Source organism: Hyaena hyaena, unplaced genomic scaffold (genome assembly GCF_003009895.1).
Source record: "Hyaena hyaena isolate Hyena2069 unplaced genomic scaffold, ASM300989v1 scaffold_332, whole genome shotgun sequence".
In the NCBI taxonomy this organism is placed as follows: Eukaryota; Metazoa; Chordata; class Mammalia; order Carnivora; family Hyaenidae; genus Hyaena; species Hyaena hyaena.
The window spans coordinates 285227-304879 of record NW_024080964.1 but is presented as its reverse complement, the minus strand read 5'-3'; the positions used below and the strand labels follow the sequence as shown (position 1 = coordinate 304879).

Here is a 19653-nt window from a genome sequence, read left to right as displayed (position 1 = left end):
AATCAATGGACATTTGGGCTCTCTCCAAAGTTTGGTTATTGTTGAAAATGCTGCTATAAACACTGGGGTACATATAACCCTGCAAATCTGTATTTTTGTATCCTTTGGATAAATACCTACTATAGAAATTGCTAGATCATAGGGTAGTTCTATTTTTAACATTTTTTAAGAGTTTATTTATTTATTTTGAGAGTGTGTGTGTGTGTGTGTGTGTGAGCAGGGGAGGGGCAGAAGAGAGGGTAAGTTAATAGCGCAGAGCCTGACACAGGGCTCAGACTCACAAACCATGAGGTCTTAAACTGAGCTGAAACCAGGAGTTGGACATTTAACTGACTGAGCCACCTAGGCACCCCTATTTTTTAACTTTTTTAGAAACCTCCATACTGATCTCCAAAGTGGCTGCAGCCACTTGTATTCCCACCAACAGTACAAAGAGGGTTCCCCTTTCATAGATATTCTGTTTTAATAAGATTATAAAGGCCAATTTGCCAAGTGTGATATATCACAAACAACTAGAGCAATGGTTTTCAAAATACAGTCTAGGGTTTATAAATTCAAAACTGTGGTCATAAAAATACCAAGTTGTTATTTGGCTTTTAAAAATCCATAATCTGGCTTTCCCGTCTGCGCTCGCGGAGAAGCAGGGCTTTCGGAGAGATATCCCACCTCTAACTGTGGGGCTTTCCTTGGACTGGTGGCCTCGGTCTGGCACTGGACAGTGGAAGTTCCCTCCAGGTTAGGTGGTACCCCAGGGACGCGGTCGGCATCAGGAGGAACCAGTTCCCTGCCCTGAAGTGCCTTGGCTTGTGGGATTGCAAGTTGGGTGGCATCATTAAGAACGCACGGAGTGAGGGCGTGAGGCACGGGAGACGGCCCGCCTCCTCTGCGCCTGTGGCACAGGCTACTTCAAGGAACAAACCTAAAGTGCACATCGTGGAGAGTTCAAAACATCACTACGAGTAGAGAAATAAAACCAAAGTCACAAGAGAGACCAAGGGACACCCTTCAAAGAAGACTTCCTGAACGGCCAGGCCCTGGACAGTGTATGAGCCTCCTTTAATATTAATATAGCAGCACTCACACGGGCAGAACACATCACAAGCTTTTAAAACTAACGAGAAAGAAAGCTAGCCAAAATGACAAAACAGAAGAACTCTCCTCTAAAGAAATTCGAGGGAGAAATAACAGCTAGAGAACTGCTCAAAACCGATCTAAGCAACATAACTGAACAAGAATTTAGAATAATACTCATAAAATTACTCATTGGGCTTCAAAAGGGCTTGGATGACATCCGAGCCATTATTGTTGCAAATACTGATGAACTAAAAAATGCAACACAAAATAAAATGGAGGCGTTGGCTACTGCACGGATTGAAAAGGCAGAAAAAATACGTGAATTAGAAGATACAATTATAGAGAAAGAGGAAGCCGAGAAAAAGAGAGAGAAATTGGTCCAGGAACATGAAAGGAGAGTTCGAAAGCTGAGTGATACAATCAAACGGAAGAATATCCATATCATAGGAATTCCAGAAGGAGAGAGAGAGAAAGGAGCAGAAGGTGTACTTGAACAAATAATACCTGAGAACTTCCCCAACCTGGGAAAGGAAACAGATATTGAAATCCAAGAGGCACAGAGAACTCCCCACAGACGTAAACTGAATCGATCTGCACGACATACAGTGAAACTGGCAAAATACAAGAACAAAGAGAGAATTCTGAAAGCAGTTAGGGATAAAAGGGCCCCAACATACAAAGGGAGACATATCAGGGTAGTAGCAGACCTATCTACTGACACTTGGAAGGCCAGAAAGGAATGGCAGGAAATCTTCAGTGTGATGAACAGGAAAAATATACAGCCAAGAAGCCTTTATCCAGCAAGCCTATCATTCCGAATTGAAGGAGAGATCAAGGTTTATCCCAACAAAAAATGGAGGAATTCATCATCACTAAACCAGCCCTACAAGAGATCCTATGAGGGAAATGTTGCAAGGAACACAAAGTCCCAGAGACACCACTACAAGCATGAATCTAACAGAGAACACAATAACTCTAAACCTGTATTTTTCAATAATAACACTGAATGTAAATGGACTAAATGCTCCAATCAAAAGACAGAGTAGCAGAATGGATTAAAAAGATTAGATCCATCTATTTGCTGTTTACAAGAGACCCATTTTAGACCTGAGGACACATTCAGATTGAAAGTGAGGAGATGGGAAAACATCTATCATGCTACTGGACATCAAAAAGAAAGCTGGAGTAGCCATATTTATATCAGACAAACTGGACTTTATTTTTTATTTTAAAGGCAAAGAAGGGCATTATATAATAATTTCAGGGTCTATCCATCAGGAAGAGCTAACAAGTATAAATGTCTATGCACTGAATTCAGAAACACCCAAATACATAAGACAATCACAAACATCGATAAGAATGTGCTAATAGCCAAATATGGAAAGAGCTTAAGTGTCCAACTGATGAATGGATCAAGAAAATGCAGTTTATATATACAATGGAATACTACATGGCAATGAAAAAGAATGAAATCTGCCATTTGTAGCAACATGGATGGAACTCAAGGGTATTATCCTAAGTGAAATATGTCAGGCAGAGAAAGATACCATGTTTTCACTCATGTGGAACTGGAGAAACTTAACAGGACCATAGGGGAGGGGAAGGGGGAAAAACAGTTGGGGGAGAGGGAGGGAGGCAAACTATGAGAGACTCTTGAATACTGAGAACAAACTGAGGACTGATGGGGGGGAGGGGAAGGGGGCTGTTGGCATGGGGAAGGGCACTTGTTGGGATGAGCACTGGGTGTTATATGGAAACCAACTTGACAATAAACTATATTAAAAATAAAAAAAAAAAAAATCCATAATCTGGAGCACCTGCTACTGGTCCAACTGAGAGAAGCCAGAGCTGAGGACTGAGACTGCTCTGTCTCGGTTTGTCACTTTCCAAAAGAATGATGTATGATTAAAAAGAAAAATTATCGAAAGGGAGGAAGAGGGTCAAGCCCCAAAAGAATGGAATTGGCCCTGAAGGGAAACAGGGGAAAGAAAAACAGGAATTCTAGCCCTGGGGAAAGGGAGGTAGTCAAGCACACTGACCTTTTCATTTTCATTCTCTCACAAATACACAGTGGCGCTTTCCAAAGACTACATGACACGTGGTATTACAGCAGACTAAATATAGGAGCAGATATCAGACATCAACTATCTTACAATAATCGAGATACTACAGAGATTTGCAAAAATGTAGAAAATGCAACTTTTTATGAAATTCTTTGGTTTTAGAAAAATGTTTTTTTTTCAAGTTTATTGATTTATTTTAGAGAGAGAGCACATGCAGATGGGGGAGGAACAGAGAGGGAGAGAGGAAGATCCCAAGCAGGCTCCTCACTGTCAGCACAGAGCCAGATGCAGGGCTTGAACTCACGAAGCCTTGAGATGGTGACCTTAGCCAAAATCAAGAGTCGGATGCTTAACTGACTACACCACCTAGGTGCCCCAAAGAAAAGTTATTTCTTATAAAAAATATTTTATTATGATAACATGTGATGGGTTTATTGTTATTTCTAAATGAATTAATATTTTTTTTTCCCTGAGAGAGAGAGAGAGAGAGACAGCGTGAGCAGGGGAGGGTCAGAGAGAGAGGGAGTCACAGACTGAAACAGGCTCCAGGCTCTGAGCTGGCAGTCAGCACAGAGTCCGACGCGGGGCTCAAACCCATGAACCGCGAGATCGTGACCTAAGCGAAAGTCGGACGCTTAACCGACTAAGCCACCCAGGCGCCCCTAAATGAATTAATATTTTTAAATTTTCTGTTTTAATTTCAAATAGGATAAATGTCAATAGATATAACCTATATAAATATAAGCTCTTTGGGATGTTCAATGCTTTTTTAAAAGTGCCAAAGAGGGGCGGCTGGGTGGCTCAGCGGCTTAAGCATCTAACTTCAGTTCAGGTCATGATCTCATGGTTTGTGAGTTCAAACCCCTCACCAGGCTCTCTGTTTTCAGCACCAGAGCCCTCTTCGGATCCTCTGGCCCCTTCTTGCTGCCCTTCTCCTGCTCTCTCACTCTCTTTCTCTCAAAAATAAATAAACGTAATAAATGAATGAATGAATGAATGAAGTGTAAAAGAAACCTGATACTAAAAAGTTTGAGAGTCTCACATCTAGAATAACTCAGTTTCAAATATGGTTTATTCACTTGTTTAATGATAATGGGGAAGTGAACAAACAAATCGTTTCAGGCTTTATTCTAAAAATTATTAGGGGGGAAGAATTTTTATTCCTAAAACAGATGCTCTTCTAGTCAGATTTATACTTTTGGAACAAAAACTTTCTTAGAATTCTTCTGTTTTTGTTTTGTTGTGGTTTTGGTTTTGGTTTTTAAATTTAAAATGTATAACTGATAGTCTAAATCTAAGAAAGAACATTTTTTTCTGAAAACAGAAAGTATTAACAAATTGAATCTGTCCCCCAAAGCCCCATGATATCATGGAAAACTGTAGTTGTTTCCCATTAAAAAGTAAAATCAGCAAAGTAATGTTTCAAACATTGTTTCTATTGTGTAAGCTTAATTTTTCTCAAGTTATTATTTTTATCTTATGACATGCTAAATAAATTCTGAGAATAAATATCAAGGTTCTAATTATATAGTGTGTTATTACTTCTTAAATTATAATAACATATTTGATTATTTTAGGTTATAACATGAATATAACAATACAATAATGAGCCAATCACATTTCTAAGCACTTACGCAAGGCAAATTTTGCAAGCAAAACAGAAACTTCACATTTCACTCAATATAAATTCTAGAAAAATTAAACCTATATTCCATCCAGTTTTAAAACCCCAACTGACTAAAATCATTTCTTACCTGTTGAAAAATAATACTTAAAACAGAAACTGAATCTGTATACTTAGATAATAAAAATAAAATATATAATTCTTTGAATAATATTGAGTAGAACCTACTATGCCAGATTCTGTTCTATTGCTATGTGCGTATGTGTGTATAGGCAAATTACTTATCTCTTTGAGCCTTAGCCTCTCTGTGGCAAGTTTTTTTTTAAATCTATAAAACAGGGATGATAACAAAGCCTACTTTATAGTTAATGTAAGTATTAATTAAGATAGTGCAAGTAAAAAGCCAAACTACAGAATCACTTAAGTGTGCTGTTATATAACAAATGAAGAAATTCATAACTTTAAAAAATAGATTCTAATTAAAATTTAATTTATTGTTTGAAAATAATCAGATTCAACTGCCATAAATGATCCTCTTTCCCAGAAAAATATGAACCAAAAGTGCTGTATTTTGTGCTATTTGTAACTTCTTAGAATTGAGGTACATAGCCTGCAAATAAGAATTCAGACATAGACCTGGGATATGGGAGAGGTCAGGCTGCCTGTACATTTAGGTTGGTACTGAACTAGATTCTTAAGAGATCAGCTCATTCAACTATAGTTACCCTACGGTCGACAATGCTCTCAGATCACTGCCTACTTGTAACCTAGGTGTTTCAAAATTTTGAAATGAACATTATTTTACTAGTTCTTCTTTTTTAATGCTCATATTATAGCTTAGAATATTATATGTAACAAATAAGTGCAGCTATTTTTTTTTTTAATTCTTTAAGTAGCATGGTCTAAAATATCTGCAAAATAAATTGTGTACTTCAGAGGGAGAGAAGCAGCAACACCCAGACACCCACCTTGAAGGCTGCCAGGGCCACCCCTCAGGACAGCCTGAGGCTCAGTCCCTCATGCCTCTGCCAGACATGGGAGAAAAACAAGATCTCCTCATCAACAACAGACCTTATGGCAAAGACCACTCTGACTGGGCTGGCCACAGCTACCCAGGACCCTCCATCAGCATGGAGGACTTGGCGAACTTCACTCCCATGGCTCAGTGTTCCTTCTGTGTAAGCCTTGGCTCACTTCCTTCAATGGGCTTCAGCATCTCCACTTGTATGACTACCTGATGGGACTATTGTGAGGACTGGCTAGAACGGTGTGAGAACAACCCATTCAGAGTCTGGCACATAGTAGGTACTCAATAAAAGTTAGGATTTTGTTAAAAACAAACAAGCAGACAAAAATTGTATGTCTCAGGATTACATATTGAAGAAATATATAATGCATTTGAATGTCTAGCATGAAAGACAATCAGTTCCAGCTTAACTGTTTTCACTGAAAATTACAAAAATCTACTCATTAGTCTACATAAAACAGATTTTTTTTTAAATGTTTTATTTATTTCTAGGGGAGAGAGAGAGAGACAGCGTGAGCTGGGGAGGGTCAGAGAGAGAGGGGGTGACAGACTCTGAAACAGGCTCCAGGCTCTGAGCTGGCTGTCAGCACAGACGAACCCATGAACCGCGAGATCATGACCTAAGTGAAAGTCGGACGCTTAACCGACTAAGCCACCCAGGCGCCCCAAAACAGATTTTTATAATGTAAATCCAAAATATTGCCTACTGTCATGTGTGATCTTACAAGTAAAGTCTAGAATTCAAATGTATACTAATAAGTAGGCTTTTTCACTTACCGGAAGTAAAGTCCTTGAACTGCTGTATGTATTCCATGGCCCCATAAATCTGACCCTGTTTACATAGGCAATGAAGAGCTTTCTTGTGTAGGCCACATTCAGTGTAGATAATCTGAGCTAAAGCCAGGCACTTGGCCTTGTTATAAGTATCCTGCTCCCCGTAATCATAAATGACATCCCCAGCCTCCTCAGAAAATGTGAGCCTAGAGCAAGCACATCAATAGGGATACTTGAGAGAGTTCATGGTGAGTCGATGAGAATAAAATATTTAAAAATTCAGCATAGTAGAATTGGATCTTCCATGGTCTGTAAGAATTTCAAGTTAATAGGCAATTGATGTAAGAGAAATTAAACACATCTAAGATTTAACAACAAGAACAAAAATAATCAGCACATATTTTTTTTGTGTTGAGGGGAGTGGGGAAACGGAACTCAAGTTTTTTCAAAAATCTACAAACATGGCTTAAACTCTCCTAAAAATACTGGTGGGACTTAAAATAACAAGGTAAACAAACATTATTTTATAATTGAGGATCTCAATGTTCTCAGCAGTTACACAGATTCTAAACCCTGGAGAATGTAAGAACTCATTAAATGTTGGTTAAAGATAGTGACAACAAATTTTAGCTCAAAATTAGTGACAGATCTTGCAAGTGTTTGCAAGAAATGTGTGACATCAGTGTTATTTTTTAAATTGTTATAGAATTATAAAAAACAACTGGGGGGGGGGAGGGTTTAAGATGTCCCAATTGGGATAGACTGAAGAAGTAGTTTTTTTTGAGATGGCTCAATTGAATAGGATTCCCTTGTCCACATTTTATTTTATTTTTATTTTTTTTTAATGTTTTATTTATTTCTAGGAGAGAGAGAGACAGCATGAGCAGAGGAGGGTCAGAGAGAGAGGGAGTCACAGATTGAAACAGGCTCCAGGCTCTGAGCCGGCAGTCAGCACAGAGCCCGACGCGGGGCTCGAACCCACGAACCGCGAGATCGTGACCTAAGCGAAAGTCGGACGCTTAACCGACTAAGCCACCCAGGCGCCCCCACCCTTGTCCACATTTTAATGCACCATCTTCAAACACAATGGGAGTGAACCATCTGCACATTAACTCCTAAAAATGATCAGCATAGGCCAAAACACATTTGGGTATGATTAATGATATTACTTCCAATCACTGGTTGTATGGAAACTGTGCTTTAGTTATATTTTTAATTAATAGCTACAGCAATGACATAATATTGGTATCTGTTCACATGTAACAAAATACCAGTCACATTAAAATGAAATCCTGAAATCCCTACAAAATGTCTGTTTACTGAAAATTCAGTAAATGAAAACTGTCATCTTTATTGGGGGTTGTTTATTGGGCCAAAGAGAAGTAGGTCTAAAATCAAAAGGCAGCTTCTAACTATAAGTCAATTATTTAGTAAGCAATTCACCTGACTTCTACATTTTAGTACCAAAACATAGGTTTTGGTAGCTATAGCCACGATGTTTTCTATGGCTGAACAATGAATTGTTTCAGTCTTTTTAGTGACTGTATAATTAGAGCAAGATGATAATACCAGTATTTTAGTATTTCTTTCTCTTATTACTACTATTATTTTATTTTTTTAAGAGGTCATCACTATCATGCACTGTTCCACCTGAGAGAAGCCAGAGCTGAGGACTGAGATTGCTGTCTTGGTTTGTCACTTTCCAAAAGAATGATGTATGATTAAAAAGAAAAATTATCAAATGGGAGGAAGAGGGTCAAGCCCCAAAAGAATGGAATTGGCCCTGAAGGAAAACAGGGGAAAGAAAAACAGGAATTCTAGCCCTGGGGAAAGGGAGGTAGTCAAGCACACTGCACTGGTCGGAAATGAGCCTGGGAAACTCCATCTGTGTTTTCCCCCCAATCACCTCATTATGCCCCTCTTTCTGTTTTCTCAAAGCCACGTTCCTGGCTCTCTCTTCCAATTCTAAAAAGATCTCTAGACTGGCTCTGGAGAATACAAATGACTAAAAATAAAATGTGTTTAACTCAATTAGTAAACTAAGGTATATTTGATTATAAACCAGATTGTAGATTTTTTTTAATGTTTATTTATTTTTGAGAGAAAGAGAGAAAAAAAAAACACAAGTGGGGGATGGGCAGAGAAAGAGAGGGAGACACAGAATCCAAAGCAGGCTCCAGGCTCTGAGCTGTCAGCACAGAGCCTGATGCGGGGCTGGAGCCCAAGAACGTGGAGATCATGACCTGAGCCCAAGTCAGACACTTAACTGACTGAGCCAGCCAGGTGCTCCAGATTATGGATTTTTAAAAGCCAAAATAAAGGTAATATATAATCACTAAATCTATTCTTGATATTTATTTACTGTTATTTTGTAGGATTAGGTTTGTCATGTTAGTATTTCAGAAGATAGTTTTCCTCTTCTGGGAGCAAGGTCTGCAATTTAGAGAGCTAATGCCAGTAAAATAGCATTTCTTAAATTTAGGCTTTCTGAGACAAATGATTAGACTTTCCCCCGGGTAAAAATGACTAAGAGAGCCAAGATTAGTCTATAACCCAGGCTGCTTTAGGGCTGGCTCTGTGCATGGCTTTGAGAAAAGAATTGTAGAGCTTTTAAGGCAGCCATATGGTAGAGGTCAGGTCATTGAAGTCAGAGACCAGAGGACAGAGGCTAAGAATAAAGAATGTGAACTATCTTCAGGATTCTGTTATATCATCTCAGGATCCTTCAAAGTGGTGATATTTTCCAAATTTATGCCATCAAGGAATTGCATAAGAATTTAAATTCTTATAATTAAGAGGTAGAATTGGCCAAGAACCATTAGTATATGTAGGAAAATTAATCTTGTCTCAAATGTCTCTGCACTAGGTGTTAATGAACATATACTTTCTAATGGTGTTCTCATGTCTGAACCATTTCCAGTGCTCCCTGACAAGTACTTTTTGTAGACGGTATAGAAGCTGTGACCAGGTAGAAAAAGAGGGAAAGAGTAAAAAAAAAAAAAAAAAAAGGTATATGTAGGTATATGTATGAAGAAGTTTCCTAAAACAGAATTAATGAAGGCCATACAAGACGGGGTGGAAAAAAGATACTTTACACTGGTAAACAATAGTGCCATCAATCCAGCACAGTTTAGGACTCCCCTGTGTCATGCAGGGGAAATGGTGAACTTGGAACGAGTGGCAGTAGGCACCAGTATGCAAACTTGCCATTTTAGGTCTGGGACATTTCGAAATCATGAATTTTTTATTTAGGGAGTGCTTACATTAGTCCTTTCATCTCCCTTATGACATACTTATTAAAGATGAGAACTGGGGGGGCGCCTGGGTGGCTTAGTCGGTTAAGCATCCGACTTTCGCTCAGGTCATGATCTCGCGGGTCGTGGGTTCGAGCCCCGTGTCGGGCTCAGTGCTGACTGCCAGCCCAGAGCCTGGAGCCTGTTTCAGTCTGTGACTCCCTCGCTCTCTGACCCTCCCCTGCTCACGCTGTCTCTCTCTCTCCCAGAAATAAATAAAAAACATTTAAAAAAAAAAAAAAAGATGAGAACTGTAACTACTCTCTAATATGTAGCCTATGTCTGTATGCATCCAGAAGCAAGTAAGCATACCTCTTAGACTGCAAAATAAGCAGGCCACGGCTACCAGACAGATGACAAGCCTTTCCTCACTCTGCCTTTCCATACTCATAGCCCAACCCACGTCCACACAAACCCAGCAAAAGTAGCTTGATCTTCATAAGTAGGCAGACACTGTTTTAGTCCTCTTTACTGGACCAGTTACTCTTCCCCAAATGACTACTAACAGATCACAGCTGTTGACTTCCCTAGAGAATTGCCCTCAGCTGACTAGCTATCTTGTCCAGAAAATTATGCCTATCTTTCAACCTTCAAGTAGTCCAGAACTGACAACTGATTAGTAAGGAATATAAAAGGCCAGTACCATAATTCAAAAAGAAGCAACTCTGGTATAACTTATGCTCCATAGTCCTCTCCCTGTTATATTAGCTAATACTAGACTTTACCTGAGTTCACATCCTTGTTTGGCTCTTTCCCCTTCCCTATCTCTTCTCACTCCTTCCCTTACAGTATTTCTCAAGTAGTCTATCAGTAAATGACATGCACTCAAATCCAATTATCATTCTCTCTTTAAGGGAACAGGGAACCTGAATGCCAAATATATTCCTCTCTGCCCTGTTATGTAACAACAATCGTACCTTCTCATGATAATCAAAGTTGATTATGACTTACATAATCTAAATTTGCAGGCATGGGAATTCTATGTGTCATCCTGACTGGCTCACAGAGTACCCAGATATTTAGTTATATACTATTCATTGTGAGTCTGTGAGGATGTATTTGAAAAAGAGTAACATTTGAGTCAATAGACTGAATAAAGCAGATTGTTGTGAATGTAGATGGCTCTTATCCAATCAGTTGACAGCCTGAAGGGTATAAAAAAGGCTGACCCTCTCTCAAATAAGGGGAGAGCTCCTCCTGCCTGACAGCTTAGCTAGGACATCAGTCTTTTCCTACCTTTGGACTCAAACAGAAACATTGGCTCTTCTTGGGTCTGGATTAGCCTGAAACTTACACCATTGGCAGCTCTCTTGGGTCTCTAACTTGCTGACTGCAGATATTAGGACTTATCAGCCTCCATATTCACATGAGCCAATTTCTTCATTGGTGTGTGTATTTATATATATCCTATTGATTCTGTTTCTGTGGAGAACCCTGATTCCCCCAAGTGGGTTACTGAGAATGACAGCTGAGCAGAGCCACTCTTTTCTCTCCCAGAGGCAAGTATTCTACCTACTGGAGATACCCCATATAAACGTCACTGGTTTAAAGTGTACATTTCATCCTGAAGGACATTGCTACGTCTTCAAAAGACGGAATGACAAGCTATCATCACCTGGACACAACCTGAACCACCCGTGAACCAAGTCTGGTTTTTTTCTTCCTTGCCTGCTGGTTTTAGGTTACCCCACCCCTGCATGAGGCCATATGTGTGAGTGTGGAAGTAGTGTTGGTCAGTTGGTGGTAGTTGACATGAGTTCTGGGCCACCTATTCCTGAAGCTAACTTGTGTGCTCTGGATCTGCTTGAGCATCATCTTGATTGTACCTGATTTTAGATGGACTCTCAGAGCCCACCTGACCTCATGACTTGGTGTTTCTGTCAGAATCCAGTTCATGTTGAGCAGTTCTAGTTCCACAGTCATTGATGTTCCCTGGATAAACACTCCAACTTTAGCAGGACTCAGTAGGCACTTTTGGAATAGTATATAGTTGCTTGTTATAGGTGGTAGATGATCTACTGGGGTATCACTGGGTAGTCCCAGGCCAACTAAGAACTGTTAGTGGGTAAATCATGGTTTGACAGCATGGCAACCACAGTCATCCTACCAAACAAGTCATCAAGACCAATAAAAGTGTAAGAGTGAGAAGAATATAAATTGGATGATAGAGGAGAAAGATGAGTAACAATTAATGTAGATGAATCTCAATTAAAGCCAAAGAGCCAGAGCAACAAGAGAATACATAATGTATAATTGCATTTATATAAAATTCTAGAAAATGAAACCTCATCTAAGGTGACAGAAAGTAGATCAGTGGTTACCTGGAGATGGGGGTGGGGGTTGGAATGAGGTTGATTATCTTTGACTGTGGTGATGATTTCATGGGTGTATATATATATGTCAAAATGTGTCAAACTTGGGGCACCTGGGTGGCTCAGTCGTTTAAGTGTCCGACTTCACCTCAGGTCATGATCACACAGTTTGTGGGTTCAAGCCCCGCGTTGGGCTCTGTGCTGATGGCTAGCTCAGAGCCTGGAGTCTGCTTCAGATTCTGTGTGTCCCTCTCTCACTGACCCTCCGCTGCTCACGCTGTTTCTCTCTCTCTCTCTCAGAAATAAATAAAAACATTTAAAAAAATTTTTTAAACTTGTCAAACTGTACACTATCAATATGTACTGTTTATGTCAATTATATCCTCACAATGTCATTTTCCAAAAACTTATCATATTGTACACTTTAAATATGTAGAGATTATTGTCCATAAATTCTATCTTAATAAAGTTGTAAAAAACAAATTACAGCCCTAGGATCAATTGTCATGACAAGGGCTATAGTTCATTCCACTAACCCTCCTATTATAAGGTTCCCCCAGAATTATAACCACAGAATCCTAGAGAAGTTGTGCCCAGATGGAGTGAAATTAATGTGAGAAGAAAATACATTTGTGTTGTACAAATGGTTGACTACAGTGGATGCTGTTTTAATGTCCTGCTAAGACACTCCTTACTGAGAGAGCATACCCTTCCCCAGCTGCTTGGGGTGTTGGCTGTCAGTGGCTCACTTCTATAGCATGTCCTTCCCTTCTATAGCAAATTGCCCTTTGCTGGTGGGAGCCACCATGCCTAGGAAGTTACACTCTATCCAGGCAGCCTACAGCCCTAATAGAAACTAATAGAGAGACACAAAAGACTGGTCCCTTGCCTCAGAGGGGATAGCTCTTTGGTGTGGTTTATGCTCCAGATCCATCCCTCGACAAATAAGACCAAGGTTAGAACTTGCCTGAGACCACATCCTTTCTTGGCTTCCCGAACACACAAGCAAACACACTCTTCCCTATTTTGCTTTACTCACTCCCTTATAGGGTTTTCTTGAGAAGTTCACCCACTATCAATCATGTACACACAAATTCCTGTCTGAGGCTTCAGCTCTAGGAAATCCAACCTAAGGAAGTTCTAGTACAAACTGCCAATCTATACCGAAACCCAACTCCAAGAAGCTGTTTCCTGCGTGTCCTTGCTGGTATATAGTTCTTTTTATTTATTTTTTTTAATGTTTATTTATTTAGTTTAAGAGAGAGAGACAAAGAGATGGGTGGGAAGGGCAGAGAGAAAGGGAGAGAGAATCTCAAGTAGGCTCTATACACTTATCATGGAGCCCGACACCAGGCTCAATCCCATGAACTAGGAGATCAAGAGTTTAATGTTTAATGGACTGAGCCACCCAGACACCCCTGGTTTGTATATTCTAAATGCAACTTTGGTCCACATCCATCCTGCTTATAAGTTTTCTCCTAGGTATATCCTTTACATGTACCCATAACCTATCTGGATCTAGGTTCCTGACTTATCCCTCTGAGTAGCATGATACTGATTAATCCTTTTCTATTCTGATTGATGAATTCACGGGTCATGAATCATCCCATGAACCACCATTACTCAACTCCTGATCTGGGCTTATGTGACTAGGCCCCATTACTCCATGATTGCTTAGTAAATCCTTTCTAATGGATTAAGTGCAATAAAGACCTAAGCTAAATGTTCAAACAATATGTTGATAAAAACTATTGAAATCTTGAGAACTAACAACCTTATTAACCAAATATCAAAATTAAGTCAAAAGCTTAATTTTGCTTACCGTTCCTGGGTGACCCAATTGATAACTAAATCTAAACGTTTTTCAGATAATCCACATTTGATTCCTTCCACGGTCAGTTCTGCATTAATAGGACGTCTGCATGCTTGACTTGTGCTAAAGATGGCTTCAAAAAATAAGAGTAATGGAAAAGGCTTTCCTCTAATTTTTCCAATAGCTACAGAGAGAAGAAAATTTTTTGAGTTGAATACTTTAAGTAACAGTTTGCTTTTTCTTACTTCATATTATTATTTTCATCTCTTTGCAGTTTCAAAAAATTTCAATCTAAAATTACATACTGATAATGTTTAATAATGCTTATGAATTAAACTTTACATTGTTGATAACAACTAAATATTACATGCTATATGAAAACAGAGGCAGAGATTGGAGTGATGTGGTTCAACCAAGGAATGCAAAAAGTTGTCAATAGCAACCTAGCAAATAGGAGAGAAATATACAGTGTAATCTCCCTAAGAGCCTCCACATGGAACTTTTTAAAAAATTTTTTCAATGTTTATTTTTGAGAGAGAGAGAGAGAGAGAGTACGAGTGGGGATGGGCAGAGAGTATGAGCGGGGGAGGGGCAGACAGAGAGGAAGACACAGAATCTGAAGCAGGCTCCAGGCTCTGAGCTGTCAGCGGAGAGCCAGATGCAGGGCTTGAACCCATGAACCGTGACATCATGACCTGAGCCCAAGTCGGGCGCTTAACCAACTGAGCCACCCAGTCGCTGTACCACATGGAACTTTTAAAAGTTGAAAGAATATACCACCAGCAGACCACTGTAAGAGATGTTAAAAGTAGTCTTTCAAGCAGAAGGAAAATAATACCAGATAGAAATATGAATCTGCACAAAAGAATGAAGACCAGAAATTGTATATCCTATGAATTTAAGTATTTATACGCATACTGTTTCTATATAATACATGAAGTGATATAACATCATCTGAGGGTAGAGTATGAGAAGTAAACATTATGATCTATAAACCTTGAAGCAACAACCAAAATAAAACAACAAGGAGTTATAGCTTATAATCAGCAAAGGAGAAAATTGGAATCATGAAAAAATTCAACTAATCCAAAAAAAGGCAGAAAAAGAGGGGGAAAAATAGAAATAAGAAAAAATAGAAAACAAATAAAACGCAATCATGTCAACAATCATATTAAATGTAAGTGATCTAAACACCCCAACTGAAAAGCAAAGATTGTCAGAGTGTATAAAAAAAGTAGAGCCCAAGTAAGTATATGTTACCTGGAAGACACTGACTTTATTTTTCTGTTTGCTTGTTTTTTATTTTTATTTCAAGTTATTATTTTAAATTCTAGTTAGTTAACACATATGGTAAAATTGGTTTCAGGTGTAGAATTTAGCGATTCATCACTTAAAAATAACACAGTGCTCATCACAAGAAGTGCCCTCCTTAACACCCACCACCCACTTAGCCCATCCCCTGCCCACCTCCCTCAATCAACCCTCAGATTGTTCTCTATAGTTAAGAGTCTCATGTTTGCTTCCCTCTCTTTTTCTTATCCCTTGCCCTTGTTCATCTGTTTTGTTTATTAAATTCCACATGAGTGAAATCATATGGTATTTTTCTCTGTGACTTATTTCACTTAGCATTATATACTCTAGCTCCATCCATATCACTGCAAATGGCAAGATTCCATTCTTTCTGATGGCTGAGTAATATTCCACTGTGTGTATATACCACATCAGTTGATGGACATTTGAGCTCTTTCCATAGTTTGGCTATTGTTGATAATGATGCTATAAACATCAGGGTCCATGTAGAAAACTATGACTTTAAATACAAAGACAAAAATAGATCAAAAGTAAGAGTATGGGAAAAGATATACCATGCTAAAACTAATCAAAAGAAACATGGAGTCACACTTCTAATTTCAAAACCTACTACAAAGCTACAGTAATCAAAATAGTATGATATGGACATAGGATGGATACCTAGAGAAATATAATAGAGTCCAGAAATATACTCTAAACATTTATGGTCAATTGACTTTTGACAAAGGGGCTAAACAACTCAGCAGATAAAGAATGGTCTTTTCAACAAATGGTGCTGGGATAAGTAGGTATCTATATGCAAAAGAATGAATCTGGACCACTACCTCACACCATACACAAAAATTCACTCAAAGTAGATCACAGACCTAAATGCATAAAACTCTTAGAAGAAAACACAGGATCTTAAGTTAGGCAAAGATTTCTTAGATATAAGACCAAAAGCACGGCCATAGAAGAGAAGAAGGTAAATTAGTCTCCATCAAAATTAAAAACTTTTGTGCTTCAAAAACCACCATCAAGAAAGTGAAAAGAAGGGGCGCCTGGGTGGCTTAGTTGGTTAAGCGTCCAACTTTCGCTTAGGTCATGATCTCACGGTTCATGGGTTTGAGCCCCACGTCGGGCTCTGTGCTGACTGCCAGCATGGAGCCTGTTTCAGAGTCTGTGACTCCCTCTCTCTCTGACCCTCCCCTACTCATGCTGTCTCTCTCCTAGAAATAAATAAAAAACATTAAAAAAAAAAAAAAAGAAAGTGAAAAGAAAATCCACAGATTGCAAGAACGTATTTGCACATCATCTGTCTGATATATTTATCCACAATATAAAAAGAACTCTTACAACTTAATAATAAAAACACAAATAACATAATTTTAAAATGGACACACAATAGACATTTCTCCAAAGAACGGCCAATAAGCACATGAAAAGGTGTTCAACACTGTTAGTCATTAGGGATATGCAAATCAATATCACAATGACAGAAGACTTATCTTGATGAGCACTGAGTAATATATAGAATTGTTGAATCATTATATTGTACACTCAAAATTAATATATAACAATGTATGTTAACTATCTGGAATTCAAATTTTTTAAAAATAAACAAACAAGTAAATAAATCCACAACAAGATACCACTTCACATGGATTAGAAAAGTTATAATCAAAAAGACAGACATGCTGGTAAGAATGTGAAGAAGTTGAAATCATCATATATTGTTGATGGAATGAAAAATAGTGCAAACAGTTTAGCACTTCCTAAAAGTGTTAACACAAACTTACCATATAGCCCAGCCATTCCCCTCCTAGGAATCACCCAAGAGAAATAAAAACAAATTTCCACATAAAAACTTGTACACAAATGTCCCCAGCGGCATTATTCATAATAGCCAAAAAGTAAAAACAACCCAAATTATTATCAGCTGGCAAATGGATGAACAAAATGCAGTATGTATCCTACAATGGAATAGTCACGTTCCAGCAAGAACAAACCTCAAAAACATGCTAAGGGAAAGAAATCAATCCCTAAATAAACAAACAAACAAACAGACATGTTTTGTATAATCCTATTAATATGAAAGGTCCAGAATAAGGATAGCCATACAGACAGCAAGTAGATTAATGGTTACTTAGGGTCTGGAGAGCTAGGAGAGGATAGAAAATGAGGAGTTAATGGTTCAAGATTTATTTTTAGAAGGATGAAAATGTTCTAAAATTAAGTTATGGCAATGGTTACGCAACTCTGCAGTTATAATAAAATTATTTAAAAATCAGGGAGTTTTCTCCAGGAAGGTAATAAGTTATATTAATAGGCTAAAGGACAAAAACCACACAATCATTTCAATAAATGCAAAAAAAGTATTTGGCAAACCTAACATTCATCCCTGATAAAAATTCTCTCCAACCATAGAGAGGAATTTCATCAACCTCATAAAGGGCATCCATGAAAAATCTATAGCTAATATACTTAATGATGAAAAACTAAATACTTTATCTCTAAGATCAAAAACAAGGCAATAATATCTGCTCTCACCACTTCTATTCAACACTGTAATGAAAGTGTTGGAATTTCTTTTATTTGCACTAAGACAAGTAAAAGAAATAATAAGCATCCATACTAGAAACGAAGAAGTAGAACTCTTTCTTAGCTGATGACATGATTATGTAGAAATTCTAGGAATACACAATAAAAGCATTAGAATAAGTAACTTTAAAGCGGTCACAGAATAAAAGATCAATATATAAAAGTCAGTTATATTTCTGTATACTAGCAACAAACAACTTTGGAATGTGAAATAAACATTATAATCATATAACAAAAATATTTAAAAATAAATCTAACAAAAGATGCACAAGTCCTAAACACAGATTTTAAAAAATCACTTAATTTTCATTGTTCCTGTGTCTCTCACAAAACTGCAAAGGCTCTGTGGTAGCATCCTCTTCTGTCATCACATTCTTTAGGCTTTGGCTACTTTTATGAAGACCAATTTAAATCTCAGACTTATAAATCTTAAGTTTAATGCCCAAAATGCACAATGTCATCATTCATGATGTAAGAACACTTCTGCAGGGTAACATGACCTGATAATCAGTTATCAAATTGTAAGTGATTGTTGGAATGGTTTCTTGACTTTGAGTTCACTGAATAAAAACTATAAAATTAGACTCTGTTACATCCACTAGGATAAAATACTGAAAATTGTGCTTTTAAAAGTATGAGATGGGCCATTTACACACAATTCACAGCCAAGCAAAATCTATAAATATATATGATCATATGCATTATGTGTGGGGCAACAAATTTTTCATGTTCAGATAAACATAAAAGAACATTATTTTCAAACTGTTGAATTTAAAGGGTTTTTAGGGGAAAATCTATGAAAAACAATCTGTATATATTTGACATCAAAAACTTCCACTTAAAATGAAGGTAAGCAGAAAAACTATCTGTATCTGTAAGCTCCATTGAGTTTATGTCTCCTCTATTTATACCTCTTTATTTCCTTCTGAGCACCTCCTCTTTTAAAAATGTAATGTAGTTTTAAAATAAAAGGACCTTTTAAATTCTGAGCAACACTCAATTAAGTACCACCTGTCTAATATTGGTGAATTTCTCTCTCTTTTTTAATATTGGTGAATTTCTCAGTATAACATCCACATACTTAGAAAAGTAATAACAGATGGCTGTTTTCCAATTTAGCTGGTAATTACATCTATTAGAGTATTAATTGCAATCTCTGATTTCTACTAAAACTTATAACCCATACTTTGAGCAGATCCAGTGAAGGAGGAAAAAACCTTAGGAATATACTAATATCACTTTTAACTTCACCAATTTCAAAACATATCCCAAGAAAGAGTTCCTGGGTATTTGTAAGATGTCTATATTTTTTTTTTCTTAAGCTTGAGAGAGAGAAAGTGTGAGTTGGGGACAGAAGCAGAGAGAGAAAGAGAGAGAATCTCAAGCAGCCTCCACGTTCAGCACAGAGCCTGATGTAGGGTCATCCCATGACCCTGGGGCCATGACCTGAATTGAAATCAAGAGTTGGACACTCAACCAACTGAGTCACCCAGGTGCCCCACGGATATCTGAAAATTTTTAAGTAAAATACTAAAATTTGCAATGTTAAAAAAAAGACCTGAAAACTGAAAATTATAAAACAATTATGAAAGAAAGTTTTGAAGACTAAATAAATGGAGACATATACCAAGTTTATGGGTTCATTGAACCAAATAACCAATATTGTTCTGTGTCTATTCTCCTCCAATTGATCTATAGATTTAATGCAATCCCCAGCAGAACTTTTTGTGAAATTAACAATCTGACTCTAAATATTTAAATAGAAATATGAAAGAAACAGAA

General features: G+C 37.8%; 1 protein-coding gene across 7 annotated transcripts in view; it reads right to left on the bottom strand.

The window, feature by feature from the left end:
- The window catches only part of CLHC1 (clathrin heavy chain linker domain containing 1), a 45055-nt gene that overhangs the window by 4617 nt on the left and 20785 nt on the right, over positions 1 to 19653 (bottom strand). For all 7 annotated transcript variants that reach the window (XM_039249182.1, XM_039249187.1, XM_039249184.1 and 4 more), the window contains 2 exons: positions 13990 to 14164; positions 6566 to 6768 (listed from right to left, as the gene is read on the bottom strand). In XM_039249182.1, coding sequence (XP_039105113.1) covers positions 6566 to 6768; positions 13990 to 14164 — 378 coding nt within the window. The remainder of the gene's footprint in view (positions 1 to 6565; positions 6769 to 13989; positions 14165 to 19653) is intronic.